The 18,513-nt window shown below is 39.8% G+C and overlaps 1 protein-coding gene across 4 annotated transcripts in view; it reads right to left on the bottom strand.

The window, feature by feature from the left end:
* KIT (KIT proto-oncogene, receptor tyrosine kinase) overlaps positions 1–18,513 on the bottom strand; it is an 83,439-nt gene that overhangs the window by 31,506 nt on the left and 33,420 nt on the right. For 2 of the 4 annotated variants that reach the window (XM_068975680.1, XM_068975683.1), the window contains exons 2-6: positions 15,066–15,335; positions 11,710–11,991; positions 10,501–10,637; positions 6,111–6,282; positions 1,275–1,464 (exon numbers count right to left, since the gene is read on the bottom strand). In XM_068975680.1, the coding sequence (XP_068831781.1) occupies positions 1,275–1,464; positions 6,111–6,282; positions 10,501–10,637; positions 11,710–11,991; positions 15,066–15,335 (1,051 nt within the window). The remainder of the gene's footprint in view (positions 1–1,274; positions 1,465–6,110; positions 6,283–10,500; positions 10,638–11,709; positions 11,992–15,065; positions 15,336–18,513) is intronic. The other 2 variants (XM_068975681.1, XM_068975684.1) reach the window with 1 other exon arrangement.

Below are 18,513 nucleotides of genomic sequence, written 5' to 3'. Positions count from 1 at the left end.
CATCCTCTTTCCCTCCTTTCCCCCTCCCTACCCTACTTCCCCAACTCTCTCCCCGGTCTCTCTCTTCTTAATGAAGCCCTTGCCTGTGAATCCCACTCTCAGGAGCTGCATCCAGGGAACCTGACCTACAAAACATCCTACCTGAGTATCTCCACTCAAGATCCCACAGGCAAGTTCAAATTCAACAAACTCCAAACTCAGGTCACTGGTTTTGCCCCTCTCCCTCCCACTGGAACGGCTCACCTCTTATCATCCAATCTGGCTGCCCCAGCCAGACTCCTCCCTCTTCCCTGCCCCTTCAGTCACCGAGTCCTTTAAGGACGAAGCCTGGACAGCACCCAATCCATCCTCTTCCCTCCAGCCCTTAGCCTTTGGTCCAGGACAATATCCTCTCTCACCCATATTTTTACAACGGCCAAGAGCTCCCAACTAGGGGGAAAAAAACACCAATTGTAACTAGGCACCAACCTCTTATAAGCCACTGGCTCTTGATGAGATTACTTAACTCATCAAAGTCTCAAATTCATCTTCTAAAGAAAGGAGGGAAGTAAGCGTGCCTCTTCCTAGCATTTGTGAGGACTAAAATTATTGAGTTAATGTACATAAGGGAATGAGAACAGCGTATGGCCAGAAACAAGCACATACAACTTATTTGAGAATCGAATGAGAAGTCTGATGTAAAAGAAACTTGGGTTCAATGCTTAGCCCAAAGATGCTTAACAATTCTTAGTTTCCTTCTAGCTTTAAAAATGTAACTAAAGGCACTAACATGCCTCTTTCTCTGAAAAGAATTATTTACTGTGGCCCTAGTGTATGCTAGTCACTGCTCTGAACTATCCTCAGAACTCTAGGTCAGGACTCTCCTCTAATTTACAAATGAGACAGCTGAGGCATGGAATTTTCTGTGCGGTCTAAACACATGGCAAAATGAAATGATGAAGACCCAGGGAGCAGCCCCAACCTTCCTTCTGTATCAGCTGTTTTCTCATACATTGACGGTTACAGAAATAGGATGAGGTAGCAGTTAAGAATCCACCTACACTGCAGGAGATGGGATTTCAATCCCTGGGTCAGGAAGATCCCCTGGAGAAGGGAATGGCAACCCACTCGATTATTCTGGCCTGGGAAATCCCACGGCCAGAGGAACCTAGCAGGGCTACAAGGCCATGGGGTCAAAAAAAAAAAAAAAAAATCGGACATGAGTTAGTGATGAAACAACAAGTGAAGGGGAAAGGTAGAACTGCATAATTGCCAGTAAAAGGCTCTTTTCTTACCTGATGTTACTTTCATTCTCAGACTTGGGATAATCGTCCCACTTATCAGTGGAGGTTCTGTTCATATATATCCACTGTCGGTGTTCAGGTTTGGGATATGCCTCATACTCAACAACCAGATCCACGTTCTCTCCATCATTTACAAATACTGTTGTGTTCATCATAGGGAAGATATTAATGAATCCTTTATCTAACCACAGCAGGACGAAACAGAAAGAAACTGTTACCGCAAAAATCTTAACAAATAACACAGCTTCATTTTTGGATTATAAAGGTAACTGACTGATTTCCAGTATTAACTAGTAGTGCCAAGTAAGCTGGTAAAGAATCCCCCTGCAATGCGGGAGACCCTGGTTCGATTCCTGGGTTGGAAAGATCCCCTAGAGAAGGGATAGGATACCCACTCCAGTATTCTTGGGCTTCCCAGATGGTTCAGATGGTAAAGAATCTGCCGGCAATGCGGGAGACCTGGGTTCAATCCCTGAGTTGGGAAGATCCCCTGGAGAAAGAAATGGCAACCCACTCCAATATTCTTGCCTGGAGAATCCAACGGAGAGAGGAGCCTGGCGGGGTACAGTCCATGGGATCACGAAGAGTTGGACAAGACTGAAGTGACCTAGCACACCCTTAGCACGCCAAGTAAGAATTTTAACTAGCCATTTTACATTTTGTTTTGCTCTTGGAGAACCACAGTCATAAATGAGAAAGAACACACATTGGAAATGTTTATTCTCTTATTTTTCTCTCTTAAGCAACTCTGTTAAAGATCTATCACCATGGAATAAGTCTTTTAGAACTACTAGTCCTGATGCATATTATGCTAAAAATTATTCGGACTAAGTAGCCTATTCCTAGACCCAATATAATTGTATGTGATAAGAAGATGTCCTAAATCAAGGAGGGGAAGATAGCCTCAATGTTCAATACAAATATTGGAAGAATGTAATTTAGTATTTAAAGAAAACTAAACTTAGATCTCTTATATCATACATCACAGATGATTCAGAACAGCATTTTAACAATTAAGCCATATTTTTAACTAAACAACAAAATTGACTTCTATTAAACTTTGACCAAGCTGGGTGTGGGGGTGGGGGTGGGGCAGTTTTCTAGGCTTTTCAGAAGCAATCAAAAAAATAAAACTTATAAAAGACAAATCTGAATACATAAACATTTTCAAATGTCTACATATAGAAAAATTAATTAAGGTAATAGGAAAAAGAAGACATGAAAATATAGAAGCAAAAATAAGCTAGTAATTTAAATAGGGGATCCCTTTTCACATATTAAAAATAGCAAAACTTCAATAGAGCTGTTAAAAATAATGTATATCCATTCTATGGAAAACTAGCAAAGCTAATTTGAAATAAACATAATAATTTTGCAAGTGTAATTAAAATAGCATGCTGAATTACACATTGTAATTTGGCACAACTCCTTTAGAAAGCATTTCTAGATAAAAAATTATCTATTTTTCAGTTTAATACAGAGAACTCTTCTTAGTGAGGTAGATAGCCACATGCAAAATAGAAGTGCTATTTACCATAGTCATAATAATCTTAAAAATGAGAAAAGGGAGAACTGGTTAAGTAAATAAAGCAGCCCTTAGAAATGGTTATATAATAATACAATGAAGAACTTGAAAAAGACCATAATAAAATAATTGCCAATATTATATTTATAACCTCCTTTTATGAAATGTTTACTATGTTCCAAGAACTGCATTAAGTTCTTTAGCATATTTTATTTAATAATTATGACAAATATTTAATCTTACAGCAATACTGAAAGAGAACCTTGTAACCCTTAATTTATAGATGAGAAAAGAAACCAAGGCCTGGAAAGCCATATAGCTGGCTACCCAAAGGCAGAAACTAAACGTGAATATACACAGTGAGAGGCCAAGGCTGGCTTCTTACTGTAGCATACCCTAGAGCCTTCACATACTTTAAGTGAGAAAGAGAACCTAAGATTACATGTATAATTAAAATCCTGTTGCAGTTGAAGAAGACTCTTGAGAGTCCCTTGGACTGCAAGATGATTTTCCAGGCAATAATACTGGAGTGGATTGCCATTTCTTCTCCAGGGGATCTTCCCAACCCAGAGATTGAACCCAGGTCTCTCGCATTGTAGGCAGACACTTTACCATCTGAGCCACCAGGAAAGTCCAAAAACCATATACCAAACCCTAAAAATGGTTTATAGCAAGTTAGTGGAATTATGAAGGAGTTTTAATCTTATTGTTTTATTTCTTTTTCAAAATGTAAGATGGAATTATAACATTTAAGACTGTCATTCACTATCTCTGGTACTATTTAGTCAAATATATTTACACCCCAGGCTTCCCTAGTGTCTCTGTCGGTAAAGAATCCACCTGCAATGCAGGACACACAGGTTTAATCCCTGGGAGGGGACGATCTCCTGGAGAAGGAAATGACAACCCATTCCAGTATTCTTGCCTGGAAAACTCCACGGATAAAGGAACTTGGTGGGCTAGTCCATGAGGTCGCAGAATTTGGACACAACTTTGGGACTAAACCACCACCACCTACTGAGTAGATATCCTCTGGAGAGCATCTAACATGCAATTGGTACCCCACAGGAGGTTGCCATTAGAATATTTAGTTTAGTTTCCTACAGATTCAGAATAAAAAAAAAAAAAAAAATGGAATCCAACTGTCCTTTGTATCAATGGAGAAACATTTTTCAGGTGAAATTTTAAAAAACATCCAAATGAAATCAAGTTGGAAACCAACAGCTTGTTCTAATACCTGAATCATAAATGGTGCCCCTCTGTCATTCTTTAAGCTAATTTAAGTTAGTTTTGAGGAAATAAATGTTTTATCTGAAAGCTACATTAAATTTTCAGGTGCTCAAGGTCATAAATTCAAAGATAAAACACAATGCAAAATATAGAAATATCACAGGCAATATTATTTGCACTGATTTCTGTCACAATCATCATGAATAAAATACTAGTTCCTCCAGAGTTTTCTACAGTCTAGTTTGGTCAATATGGTTTTATGTCCTATAATAGAATGGAGTTTCAAATTCACGAAGTGTAAGAATTATTAGAATCAAAAAATCCTATCTGGCTTGTTATAAAGGATGGTTTAAGAAACTGATGAGACATTAACAGTTAATCAAGTACAAACACTATACCAGGCACATCTATAAAATCTGTTGCTTTTCTCCCTTCTACAGCCTTGGGAGTTAGAGGTTGTGTGTCTCGTAAGAGAAAATAGAGACAGAGTTAAAGTGGGGTGCATTTGAAATTTAAGTGGTAGAGCCCAGTTCAAAACTAGGTAGGGGTCATCCTAAAGTCTTGTGCTGCACATCACTCCACTGTGTCCAGATTCTACTCCCAGCCCCTAAAGATCACTTTTCTCTGTCTCTTCCTGCTCTTGTCCCGTTCCAACTCTCTCCCGAAACAGTACAGATTCAGATTACATGGCCCCAAGTCTTTCCAGTTATACAGTTATATTCTTGGAAATTGATGAATGGATTTTAAAAATCTGATTACATACAACAATATGCTCAAAACATCCTTACTAATTGCTTTCTGGAGCTGAAGCTGATATATCAGCATGCTCCCTAATCAACTTAGCAAATTAGCACTTATGGAGTTTAATATTTTAAAAGCACAGCCTTTTATTCAAATTAATAAATGGTTCACAATCATGTTTAGGGACAGAATAGTACCCTTTCTCTGGGCTAGCTCTGTAATTGCAAATAAAGTGTCTTTTTCACATTCATTTTGGTGAGACACTTTCCATTACAACGTGAGCAGAAACACCTAACTCATATGAGATAATTGTAGGATAAATTGCAAACCTCTAACACTGCTACATAAATTATTGAAGAAATATGGGATAGAGAGAAATGAAAACAAATATATAATTTTATTATTGATAAAATTATGAGGAAGAATTTCACCACTCTACAAGTACTTAATCAAAATCAAGCAATGAAAATATGGTGGCATCCCACCCCGCAAAAACAAAACACCAAGAAAATAGATTAAATGCAAACAATACTGAGAGCCCAAAAAGTGTTAAAGAAATAATTATAAAATTACTATACTTTCCAGTAACTCAAAAACATCATGTACTTTACCAATATGCTCTCATTAAGTAGATGCTTAGGAAATAAGTATTTAATAAGATTGCTAGATCAGGGAAAACTAAACCAGTTGTGTATACCACTTATGATATAGGTTAGGGCACAGGTTAACATGTTTGTTTATGCTGTGTAGAAACAAGGAGCCATGCCCAGTGGGCTGCCTTCCTGAAGGTTTATGTTATAGCCTGTAGGGTCAGAGGACAGGGTAAGGTGAGGGGCATACTGAGAAGGAAAAGTCAGTTCAGCCCTTTCTGCTGCCAAGTGATTAGAGCCCATGAACTGTAAAACAATAAACCAAACGGCCAAAGAACCTCACCAAAAGATCCAGAGAAATACACTGAGGTCTAAGCATACATCTTTCTCCAAAGGAAAAAGTCTCCATCCATTTCCAAACTCAGGTCATTCAGCAAGGAGTAAAATTTTAGGAAAAGCTAAACCTACGTTTGTTGGGGTAGGGGGGTTAAGCAGAGAATGACATGTTCAAACACCTTCACAGTTACAGCTTTTCACTTGCCTCTATTAAATGGGTAGGATTTGCTTTTGTGCTCTGGTTGGAAGACTTTTTTTTTTTTTCACGAATTCATTCATTCTTTCATTCAGTGATACTAAAATCCCTAAGAATCTGTTAACATTCCATTAATGTAAAAAGGAAACTATTAGGTAATTTCTTCATTCACTATGCCAAGTAATTTACCCATTCCCAGAGATATTTACCTACTACTTCTAAGGTTGTTGTGACATTTGCTGATCCAAAAGTATTATTGGCGTAACACATGAACACACCAGAATCATTCACTCTTGCTGAGCTGATCGTCAGCCTTTCCTGACGGAGATAACTGAAGTCACCCTGATGCCAGCTATTCTTCTTCGTCTGTGCTTTACTCTGCTGCTCTCAGAAGGGGAGGGGAAGAAAGAAATCAAAGATTACCATACAATTTATATTCAGGATCTTTCCTAGATAAATTAAAAATAGCAGCAATTAACTTCTCCATATTAGCATTCATTATACACTACTTAAGTAAGAATAATAAAACATCATGACAAGTCTGTCACTGGAACACTTCATATTACAGGATTATATTGAAAGATAGTCATTATTAATAATTGGGAAAAAACATGAAAATTCATTTCTTAATAAACACAGCATACATAATTCCAAATTCTCTGCAGTGCTAAACATTTTTTTAAAAAACAGTGCCAAATTTTAAAAGCTAGTATGTAAGAAATACTACAGGATACTGATATTTTACAAGTCAGCATACCTGCATCCTATCACTATTTCCTGTTTTATATACATATTTGGAGAAGGCAATGGCACCCCACTCCAGTACTCTTGCCTGGAATTTATATATTTTCTATTCTATAGCCCAGTGATTGAAAGAAAACACATCACTACTAACAATCATGTTCTATTTTATTAACATTTATATTATTTTCATTAATAAAAGTAAATTTACAATGTCTAAGATTAACTTGAAAATTCATCCTATTGTTCTTATCCAGCAGAATTTTGGCAATTATTAAAGAGCATTCAGAAGTACACAAGACATGTATGACCAAACCCCAAATTATTTACACATGAGCTGAAGAAAAAAGGTTGTGTATTTACTCGTGTGATATCACCATCCTACTGTTAATATCTGTCTGCACATAAGACATGGAGAGAGTTCTTGTATGGAAACCTCATGGGGAAAAAACCATAATATAAACTACAACCATTCTCTGAAAAATGAAATGGAAGAGCATAGAGTTTTCTGCATCTTTCAATTTTTTTTTTTTCTTTACACATTCCTATTACAATGGGGAGGGGTAGAAGGGAGAGGAGAAACAACTAAAAAAACCCAAAACAACAGCAGATATTGACATGGAATAAGATCAAGGGTGACTCCCTGTACAGGCTATGGTGGACCTATTAGCATTAGACCATTTTGACAGCACTGTAAAGCAGAACAATCCTTCTGGAAAGCAACTAGGAAGCATGTTCAGAGCCCTGATCAACTCCAGCAAATTTATCTCAAAGAAACAACTCAACAGGAAACAAAAGCTTCAAGATATTTGCTGAAGTGAAAAACTAGAGATGACCTAGTGTGTACCAGGTATCAAAAAGACTATGAATACATGAAAATTAAAAATGCTTATTTTATGTAGAAAGTGTAGAATGAGTGTACCTCAGTAACCATGTGTTCATACATATGCATGGGGACAGAGAGAAAAGAAACATGGGAAAAAATGTGGGCAATATAGCATTTATAAGGACTAACCACATGAGACTGCAAGCACTTGAAATGCAAACTGAAGGGTGTTGTAAATATAAAATGTGTCCCAGACTTTAAAGACTTAATATGAAAGAAAGTAGTATAAAATAGCCCATTAATAATTACGTTGATTGCATGATAAAATACTTTGGATACATTGGACTAAATACATTAAAAATTGATTTTACTTTGTTTTAGTGTCATGTGCCTACTAGAAAATTTTAAATTACATTGGAGGCTCACATTCTATTTTTATTGCACAGTGCTGCTAATGTACAGTGGCAGAATTATAGCTATTTCTCTTTTTTCTCATGTTATTATATTTTTAGAAAATTTTTTTACACTAAAATAAGCACACATAAAAGCTGACTGCCAAAGCTAAATGTTTTGAAATAAAAAGAAGAGAAACCTGCTTGCTTAACTAACTGTGAGATCTTGGCTAAGTCAAGGATGCCACTATGGTCTCAAATTTTATTCCCAAAAATGAATAAGAGAACAAAAGTCTTTAAAGGCCTTTCTAGTCTGGGAGCACTGTGTTGATTTGAAGATACTCCCTTCTAAGAGATTCTTCTAATAATTGGCAGAAATCTGACATTTTTGCTGCCTAACAGCAATTGTTAAGAAGAGACGAAGGGGAAATGACATTTTTCTCTGGCCTCTCCTAGTCCATCATGTTTCAGACTTCTCCTCTGTCAAGGCAGAGGACGATGGACAGGTCACATACTATATTCTACATTTACCAAATCTTCCCTCTAGTTTCTGCAAGAGCCCAGGAGTCCATTGTTAGGGAGCTAAACAGGACAATGAATACACTGGTGCTGGAAGGAATAGTTTGTCAATAATTGATACAATATCAACATCCAAACCTGGAGGCCATAATTTAGGATACTATCAGAGACCATGATTAAAAGCAGTTAAAATATGAGAGTTTATAAGCCTTAGAAAAGCTAACCAAGATTTATAGTGTTGAATAAACTCCAAGATTCTCTTACATTTTAAAACAAACAATTGCAGAAACTCTCCAACACTCAATTCACCCTAAATTTCACTGTGAGTTAAACTTATCCTAAATGATTCAAATCAAATTCTACAGATTTTTAAAATAATTTGATAGTGCTATAATAGCACTAAGTATTCCAAATTAAGCCAAAGGATGTCAGCAAAAGATTCATGGATGAACTCTGGCATTCAGCCACGAGCCCCATCTGCAAGTCACACGTTACATAGTGTTTGCACGTGGTTTGGTTTTCCTTAACCCTTGGAGGTACGCACTGGGATTTCCCCAAAGAGCTCCCAACACTGCAGCCTTATCTACCAGTGCCAGTGGATTAATTGGGAATGGCAAGCAGGGCTCCTGGGAAAAAATGGTTCAGAACAAAACTGCCTGGGGCAATTTATTTCTCATCTCAGAAAGGCTAATTTTCAAGTTATACAGAGGCTCAGCTACACACATAGTCTAAACTGTTCTCTCATCTGAAATCAAGGATCATAGAAAGGCAATTAATATGGGATTGTGTTCTATAGGGTTAGTCAAAAATCCATATGTAAGCTATTGTTTTTATTAGGTTATATGATATGAAAACTAGGACTTCTTTCTCGGAGACATCGGTTCCATTCTCCTAGTCAATGGCAGACTTCACTTAGCAAGGTATCATCCATCACAGGTCTGCAGGAACACCATCATAATGCTTTGCATTATGCTAATTGCCATGGTTACTTATTTAGCATAGGATTCTCTAAACAGGCATAAAATTGCCAATTCAGAGCATGAGGAGGAAGAAAAGACAGTATTTTCTTCCTTCCAATGTAATACATACGTGTGTACTGAAGAAAAACTACTATGATAGCAAATTAACGAGATGGCCAAGATTATACAAACAGATATTATTGAAAAATCAGTCAATGGGAATCTTAAAAGCAAAATACTAGGGAAACTGGACATTTCAAAGTCCTTCCTATTAATGTGAGTGAATTCAGAGGGAAAAAACCCTTCAGATATAACTAGCCAAAATTTATTAAGATATGCCTAACACAGTATCTGACATATAGTAGACATTCAATATGCATTTGTCAAATGAATGATAACCTAAACATGTCCAAATGCTTCATACTGAAGACAACCATTTTATTAATAGCAACTAAAACAAATAGAAAACCATTAGCAACCTGATCTCAGGTAAGCAGTCTCAAAGGAGGAAATCAGACCCATATACAAAGAAATCCATTTCTCAAATGGACAGGCCTTTTCATGGGGGAGGGAAGGGCTTCCTGGTTAATATCTAAGATCATGTTTCTTAATATGGAAGGGGAAAATGGCAACTTTTCACAGTATTTTAAATAATCTGGCCTGAGTAGTTTCCATAATAACTTTATAAAAATCAAGGTAGCTATTCACTGAACTGTTCATTTTTAAAAAAATTTTCCCCACTAAAGTCATTCAGAGAAACAGTATAGAGTAATAACAAGTCTGCAGTTTTCAATTTTCTCAAAATAAATTTATAAAATGACATTTGTTTGTTACTCATAATGAATGTACACGTCTGCATATGGTGCTATGAAATGGAGAAATACGCATCTCAACACACTCCAGACAGTTCCACCTCTGACAGACACACCAGCTGAGCCATCCTCAGGATGATTAATAGACTCTCTCAGAATTTGAAAAAGAATGCATATATATGTACTACTGAATCACTTTGCCGTACAGCAGAAATTAACACAACACGGTAAATCAACTAGACATCAATAAAACACATTTTTAAAAAAAATAACACTTCTTTAAAGAAAAGCCTTCAAACCTCCCACACAGCATGCTACATTGAGGAAAACGGAGAAGACAATCCACTCACCTGGCTGTTTTCCTTTATCCACATAGAGTCCACAGAACTAGACACGTCTTTAATCAAGCATGTCACTGCAAATTCCTCTCCTTCCCTGAGAAGATAGCTGGTTTTGGACACAGACACAACTGGCACAGCTTTGATGGCTAGAATTAAAGGAAAACTGGCCCTCAAGCAACTGGTTGCACTGTAACTTAACATTTTAACTTACCATTTTTCCTAAGCCATGCCCAGCTCACTCTGTGGTCTTTTAAGTAAAATATAAAGTATGGCACTAACCAATCTGCATTACTTGTGTACCTGAAGAAATCAGGAATTAAACTGTGTGTCCTTCAAGTAAATTAATTAATATAAAGTGAAAAAGAGAGAATGTCTACTTTGAGATGATAATAATCCTGAACAAAGCTAGGTAGAAACCCTAGCATAGTGAAGCTGCCTTTATCTTTATTTCATGTGATGATTTCATGAGGATGTGACCAATAACTAATTACATCCTTTTAACCAAACAGGCAACTTTCTCATGTACTGTAAAATTAATATCTTGATTATTTCTTAAAATAACAGGTCTTAAACAATCAAACTTTCCTTAACTCCAAAGAGAACCCTTTTCAAAAGCCTTAACAATAACTACTCAATAGCTAAATGCCCTCTGGTACTGAGTTAGTTGTTTTCTGAAATACAAAATTCTAGGTATCCTCCAGCTACCAAAATATTCTACCTCATGTCGAATTCATAACAAGGTCCACTGTCACCTGGTACTTTCTTTCTCATATTGTGAACAGTCTAAGAAGGCATTAAAATTAAATATTTAAGGAGGAAGTCAATTCACAGATCAACAGTGAATCAAGGAGTGAATAATCTGTATGCTAATCTTTTCAAACAGTGTAAGGCTTCCAAATAAGTTTTCCTTGAAAGGAACACTGTGCATTTACAAAACTTTGGGATGTCCTGATGTCAGTAGGTTTAATGACTGTCCCCAGGACCATCGAATTGCTCTTCCCTGGTAGACTCACCCAGCTGGAGGTGGGTCTTGGGCCAGTCATATAGTATGAGAAATGTGAAATAATTTACAAGCAGCTGGCATTACTTTGAGGCTGGGAGAACCGATCAGAGCAGCCGCCTGAGTGACCAACATACTAAGATGGACCAGCGAGAAGAGAAGTCTTTTAAATCAATGGATGTTCCGACACCTAGCAGAAAGCAAACAAGGGCCTGTACCTGCCCGCACTTTCAGGGTGAATTTCTTCGACAGCATGGACTTGCCCTTCTGATTCGCTGAGCAGTGCAGACAGAGCCGATGGTACTCGCGCTTCACATTTCTGATTGTGATGCCTGCCTTGGGGTCAGCCACAAACGTCAAATCCTTGGGGAGAGGTTTCCCCTCACACCCCGTGAGAGAGTAATTGGTCACCTCGGGGTCTGTCAGGGGACAGCGAACCAGCGTGTCGTTTTCTTCTTTCCCGTACAAGGGAAGGTCAATCAGGAAAAGCTTCTCAGGGTCTACGGCATAACCGACAATCAGTATTTCAAACAGCACGTATATAAAGTGACAATAAAAATACTTTATAAAGATCTAAGATGTTGCCTTTCAGGGACTTCCTTTGTAATCCTGTGGTCAAATGCTTCCACTGCAGGGGGCACAGGTTTGATGCTGGCTGCGGCTGCTGTTGCTAAGTCGCGTCAGTCGTGTCCGACTCTGTGTGACCCCATAGACGGCAGCCCACCAGGCTCCCCCGTCCCTGGGATTCTCCAGGCAAGGACACTGGAGTGGGGTGCCACTTTAGGGAATTAAGATTCCTCATGCTGTGTGGCTCAGCCAAAAAATTAAAAAAAAAAAAAATAATGCTCTCACACAGCAAAAATCCCCAGTAGCCCAAATGGCTGCTGACTTTATTCTTTGCAAATGAAAGTAGAATTTATCTGAACTATACTAATAAGGAAAAGGTAACACTTTAACCATATGTCAGGCACTAAGATTGGACCATTACACATTTACCTTTCTCATTTAATCCTCAAAACACCTATAATGTGATGGGCGCTATCATTATCACTATTTTACAGATAAACTGAACTCTCAAAACTAGCAACTCTCCTTAAGTGATGTGGCCCAGAAATGACTAGAAAGAACTCAAACCCAGGTCTGACTGATACCACAATCTCAGCTCTTAAACTCTGGGAATATTTTACTATAATATTTATAAATATAAATATTACAAATTTTATTTTTATTTTAAATTTTATTTTTAAATTATAAATATAAATATTTATACATATAAATGTTTTATTATATTTATGAATATAAATATTTGTAATATTTATATAATATTTGCTTTTTTTCTAAAACGGGTAACACTGCAAAGAACATAGGCCAAGAATAGGCAGCCTGATGACATCTAGTAGTGTGGGGAAAAGTGTTCTCCACTAACCCGAGTGACCTTCTTTCCAGAGTTCACAGTCTCCAGGACCCTCCAGCTTCTGAAAAGAATCTAGAAAACTATCAGGGGGCCACACAGTACAAATAACATGTGGTCCGTGCTCTATTCTATTCCTTGAAAGATACATATAAATAGAATTTCTGGCAATCAAATAAATTTATACGCACAAAGGAAGCTTATGAGGTTCAGCAATCCTGTGGTAAATACATGATTGTCCAAACCAGGACACTTGGACGTGAAAGAGGTACAATTAGTAATTATGCTGTGATACCTGGCATGGACTGGGAAAGCCTTAGGCCGACTGGGACCTCTATACAAACCTCATTCTGTACACACAATATGCTGCCACCCCATACTGTGTAATGATCATACAGACGCATGGTTGAGCCAACAGATTATACTTAAAACGTTTTTTCATCTTTTGGCCACACTGTGCAGCATGCGGGATCTTAGTTCTCCAACCTGGGATCGAACCCGTGCCCCCTACAGTGGAAGTGTGGAATATTAACCACTGGATCACCAGGGAAGTCCCTAAAATGTTTTTTAAATGTCCTTTCCACATGCAAATTGAGTGCTCCACATAAACCAATGACATAATTGAAATCCACTTATCATATAATTTTGACCAATTTTCAAAGAGTTTTCTTAAATGAATTATGCACCTCCCAGCCTAACTAATTTATTCTGCAAATAAATTATCTCATAATGGCTGAAATATGGTTTGAGGCTATAGTTGGTTATTTTCCCACTTAATTTTTTCTCAGTCACTTGAGCTAATGCCCCGATTTCCTTCACTGCCATAAGACAAACTATATAGGCATCTAAACATCTTAAACTGGTAATAATTAAATATTGTTCTAAGTTATTGAGGATGACTTCCCCTATAAAGAAAACCTGAGCGCTCTGTGAGACTGATTTGGCTAATGCAGCAGTTTCCCTATTTATTCAGACGTCTATCCATCCTATTAATAAGCAGAATGACACTTCATTACAACCTGGAAATTACGGAGTACCTTCTTGAATGTCAAAGAACAGAACACGGGTGGCTCAACAATTATGGAAACATACCCAGAGGCTAGCTGTGGCTTGTGAACGTGTATTTCTTTTCAGTTATCCACCCAGGAAAGAGTAAAAGATGAACTAAGGAGAGGCAGTTTCAGTTTCATGGTGACCTTCTTCATAGCGAACAGGAGAGTCAATTTTACTAACCTTCCATAGAGCTAGAATGTGCATTAATTCTGTCTCCCTGAAAACAATTATATAAGGAAGACAGAGCAGGTGATCTTATCCAAGTGTTGCTCTGAGGAACTGGGACTCCAGAGGTTACTCAGATTCACAATCTAGGACAAATTTATTGGGATCTTCTTCCACAATATCATAGACGAGGTTGCAAACCCAGGACGAGAACTGAAACTATTTCTCCTCCTATAACCTTGGTATGTCTCTTAAGCTTTAAGTATTCTAGTTTTTATACCAACAAAAAGACCCCTCCCCTACCCCTTCCCCTGGCCCTACCAGGAAACCTCCTTCTGACAAGGTTATTACAAGCACAAACACAGATGAATCACTGCATTCATCACAGGAAATGAGGTACAGAAATCCAACCATCACATTTTCCTTTTATTTCTCAAAGGTCACAATTTTTTAAATGAATGAACTGACTACTATTAAGAACTCAGGAAGGATAGAGGGTGCTTAACCAACTGAATTGTTTCTGGAATTTACTCTCTAAAAGTGGGTCAATTCATTTGAAGCTTTGGTCTGTTTGGGGCCTTTAGAGGCCTTTAGTTCCCTGAAGTGTTTTTACTAAGTGGGAATATCTGGGATCTCAAGGCATTAAAATGCTGTCTTCCCAAAGGGCCTAATTTATTCTCAGGGTTTACTGACACCACCAGGACAAATGGGCTAAACCATATTGTAACCTCATTAGGAAGAGCATCACAGCCTTACAAGACCTTCAGCTGGAGTTAGACCCGACTGTATCAGAAGATGTGGGAAAACTAACCAAGAAAATTGTGTTTTATGTTCTCTAGACCCAGCCATCTTTTATCCATGACTCAGCTATCTATATGTCATCCTTAATTAAGGACAGGATATAAAGTTCCCTAAGCATAGCATCAAAAAAAGCTGAGCATTTACCTCTAACAAACACATAAATGGAACTGCTCAAGCCGCCTTTATTGGTGCACGTGTAATTGCCTGTATTTGTGGCCTCTGCTTTCTCGGTGATCCATTCCGGGTTTGTCTTCTCACTCAGTTGACCCAGGATCTCAAAAGTCCACTTGACAAATCCTGGATCAGTGCATAACAGCCTAATCTCGTCGCCAACACTGACAATTAACTCTGATTTTGCTGGATGGATAGATGGTAGAGACAGTTCCCCTGGACTCACAGATGGTTGAGAAGAGCCTGCCAAGAAAAACGAAAATCGTGTTGAACATGATCTTTTTCTTGGGCGAAATAAAGCATTTTTTCCAATATTGATTTCCATCTTCTGTGTACTCGACAATAAAAATAGGACAAAGCTGCCCAGCTATTTATGGTGAGAGAGTTCTGTTTAAAGTTTCTAAAGTTCATCTAGAAAATTAAGTTATTTTCGGCAACTCTCAATTAATCCTGAGGGTCACCCTTGGTATGCAAGCCAAGACTTGCTGGATGCCATGGCATTCTCTGGGTTAAACACACAATAGGGTCAAGTTTCCACTCTGAATATGGGCCACTGTGATGACACTGACATGCTGACACCCAGTCTAGAAACAACAAAAACAAAACCTCACACGATTAAACAACACAACAAAAAAACTACCGGCCCATCACTCTTTAGGCAAAATATACAGGATCATTTTAGCCTGGCTTTTCTTACAGCTTTGTGAATTCAGTTATTTCTCTTTATTCTGTGATGGTCATTTTAAAAAAAAAAAAAAAAGATCTTTGTGTTTCAAATGATAAGGCAGAAAATGAAAATCTTATTTTAATGATCAGATCATGAGATTTCATAGCAGACATTGGGTTGCAGTCTGATCAACCTAATGCCTACAGAAATTTGCTACATAGCAAGCTAAAGATACAAAAACTAAAAGGAGTGCCTAAATAGCTCAGTTGGGAGAGTGTCAGACTAAAGATACAAAACTAGAGACTCTGAATATGAAACTGGAACCTTAGAAAATCACAGCAGCCAATCCATTCATTCATTTGTGCATACAAGTGCATACATGCATCCATTGCATGGAGGTAAGTATCTGTTCATTACTTATGAGCTGCAAAAGCACTGTGTTAGATGCTGGGAGAAAATCCACATAGAAGGGACACACAGTCCTTACACTCCAGAGCTTAAAGTACACAGCGTTCAATGTCAGAATAATGAAACATAGATTCAAGACAGCTTCAGGCTACAGAGAAAGAAGTGGGCTGGATTTCCACAGTATCAGAAGAGGAGAAAGAGCAGATAGACAGATACCACAGACAGACACCAGAGACACTCGTGCACAGTGAGATACCCGAGGTCAACTAGACTCAAGGAGATCAGTGAAAAGTTCTGGCCCTCAGGTCAGCAGAAGCCACAGAACTGACAGTTAAGGATTTAGACAAAAGAGGACGATGTGAGGCGGCCAGAGAAAGAGCACACTAGTGGTGACGGCGCCATGAAGAACACAAAAGGTTGACTCACGGACAATCCGGGCGAGGGGGGCGAGGGCACCAGGATAACAGAGCTCCCTGGGGGGCTTTCAGCCACTTCTGCAGGATCATGGGGGGGATGGTTCATGTGCCTTGGCGAGGCACAAGCTCCCCTCCACACATACAAGGTCAGAGACAAGAACTGATGTGGGTTCTGAAGGAGCAGCAAAAGCCATCCAAGCCAGTGGAGGAAGCAGAGGGAGGGCGGCAGGGGCAGCCAGAGGAAGCCACAGCAGGAGCCTCTGCACACGTTCAGGGCAGGGATGGAGATAAGGTGAGAAAGGGACAGAGATGGAAGAAGCAGAACACCTGCTCCCAGGTGCTACACCTGGCCAGCAGCTGGACTTCTCACCACCAATTCAGATGGTGAGAAAAGGACAGAGATGGGAGAAGCGAGATACCTGCTCCCAGGTGCTACACCTGGCCAGCAGCTGGACTTCTCACCACCAATTCAGATGGTGACAAAGGGACAGAGATGGGAGAAGCAGGACACCTGCTCCCAGGTGCTACACCTGGCCAGCAGGTGGACTTCTCACCACCAATTCAGATGGTGACAAAGGGACAGAGATGGGAGAAGCAGGACACCTGCTCCCAGGTGCTACACCTGGCCAGCAGCTGGACTTCTCACCACCAATTCCGATGGTGAGAAAAGGACAGAGATGGGAGAAGCAGGACACCTGCTCCCAGGTGCTACACCTGGCCAGCAGCTGGACTTCTCACCACCAATTCAGATGGTGAGAAAGGGACAGAGATGAGAGAAGCAGAACACCTGCTCCCAGATGCTACACCTGGCCAGCAGGTGGACTTCTCACCACCAATTCCGATGGTGAGAAAGGGACAGAGATGGGAGAAGCGAGATACCTGCTCCCAGGTGCTACACCTGGCCAGCAGGTGGACTTCTCACCACCAATTCCGATGGTGAGAAAGGGGCAGAGATGGGAGAAGCAGGACACCTGCTCCCAGGTGCTACACCTGGCCAGCAGGTGGACTTCTCACCACCAATTCAGATGGTGAGAAAGGGACAGAGATGGGAGAAGCAGGACACCTGCTCCCAGGTGCTACACCTGGCCAGCAGCTGGACTTCTCACCACCAATTCAGATGGTGAGAAAGGGACAGAGATGGGAGAAGCAGGACACCTGCTCCCAGGTGCTACACCTGGCCAGCAGCTGGACTTCTCACCACCAATTCAGATGGTGAGAAAGGGACAGAGATGGGAGAAGCAGAACACCTGCTCCCAGGTGCTACACCTGGCCAGCAGCTGGACTTCTCACCACCAATTCAGATGGTGAGAAAGGGACAGAGATGGGAGAAGCAGGACACCTGCTCCCAGGTGCTACACCTGGCCAGCAGGTGGACTTCTCACCACCAATTCAGATGGTGAGAAAGGGACAGAGATGGGAGAAGCAGGACACCTGCTCCCAGGTGCTACACCTGGCCAGCAGCTGGACTTCTCACCACCAATTCAGATGGTGAGAAAGGGGCAGAGATGGGAGAAGCAGAACACCTGCTCCCAGATGCTACACCTGGCCAGCAGGTGGACTTCTCACCACCAATTCAGATGGTGAGAAAGGGACAGAGATGGGAGAAGCGAGATACCTGCTCCCAGGTGCTACACCTGGCCAGCAGGTGGACTTCTCACCACCAATTCAGATGGTGAGAAAGGGGCAGAGATGGGAGAAGCAGGACACCTGCTCCCAGGTGCTACACCTGGCCAGCAGGTGGACTTCTCACCACCAATTCAGATGGTGACAAAGGGACAGAGATGGGAGAAGCAGGACACCTGCTCCCAGGTGCTACACCTGGCCAGCAGGTGGACTTCTCACCTGATGATGTGAAATTCAGATGGTGGGGAAAGAGCAGTACCTGTGAAGTTATAAGACAGGATCAAATAATCCAAGGAAACGGTTTTGT

Source organism: Capricornis sumatraensis, chromosome 7, assembly GCF_032405125.1.
Source record: "Capricornis sumatraensis isolate serow.1 chromosome 7, serow.2, whole genome shotgun sequence".
NCBI classification, from domain to species: domain Eukaryota; kingdom Metazoa; phylum Chordata; class Mammalia; order Artiodactyla; family Bovidae; genus Capricornis; species Capricornis sumatraensis.
Note: the sequence above shows the minus strand (reverse complement) of the source record. Positions and strands in the feature narration are given on the sequence as shown.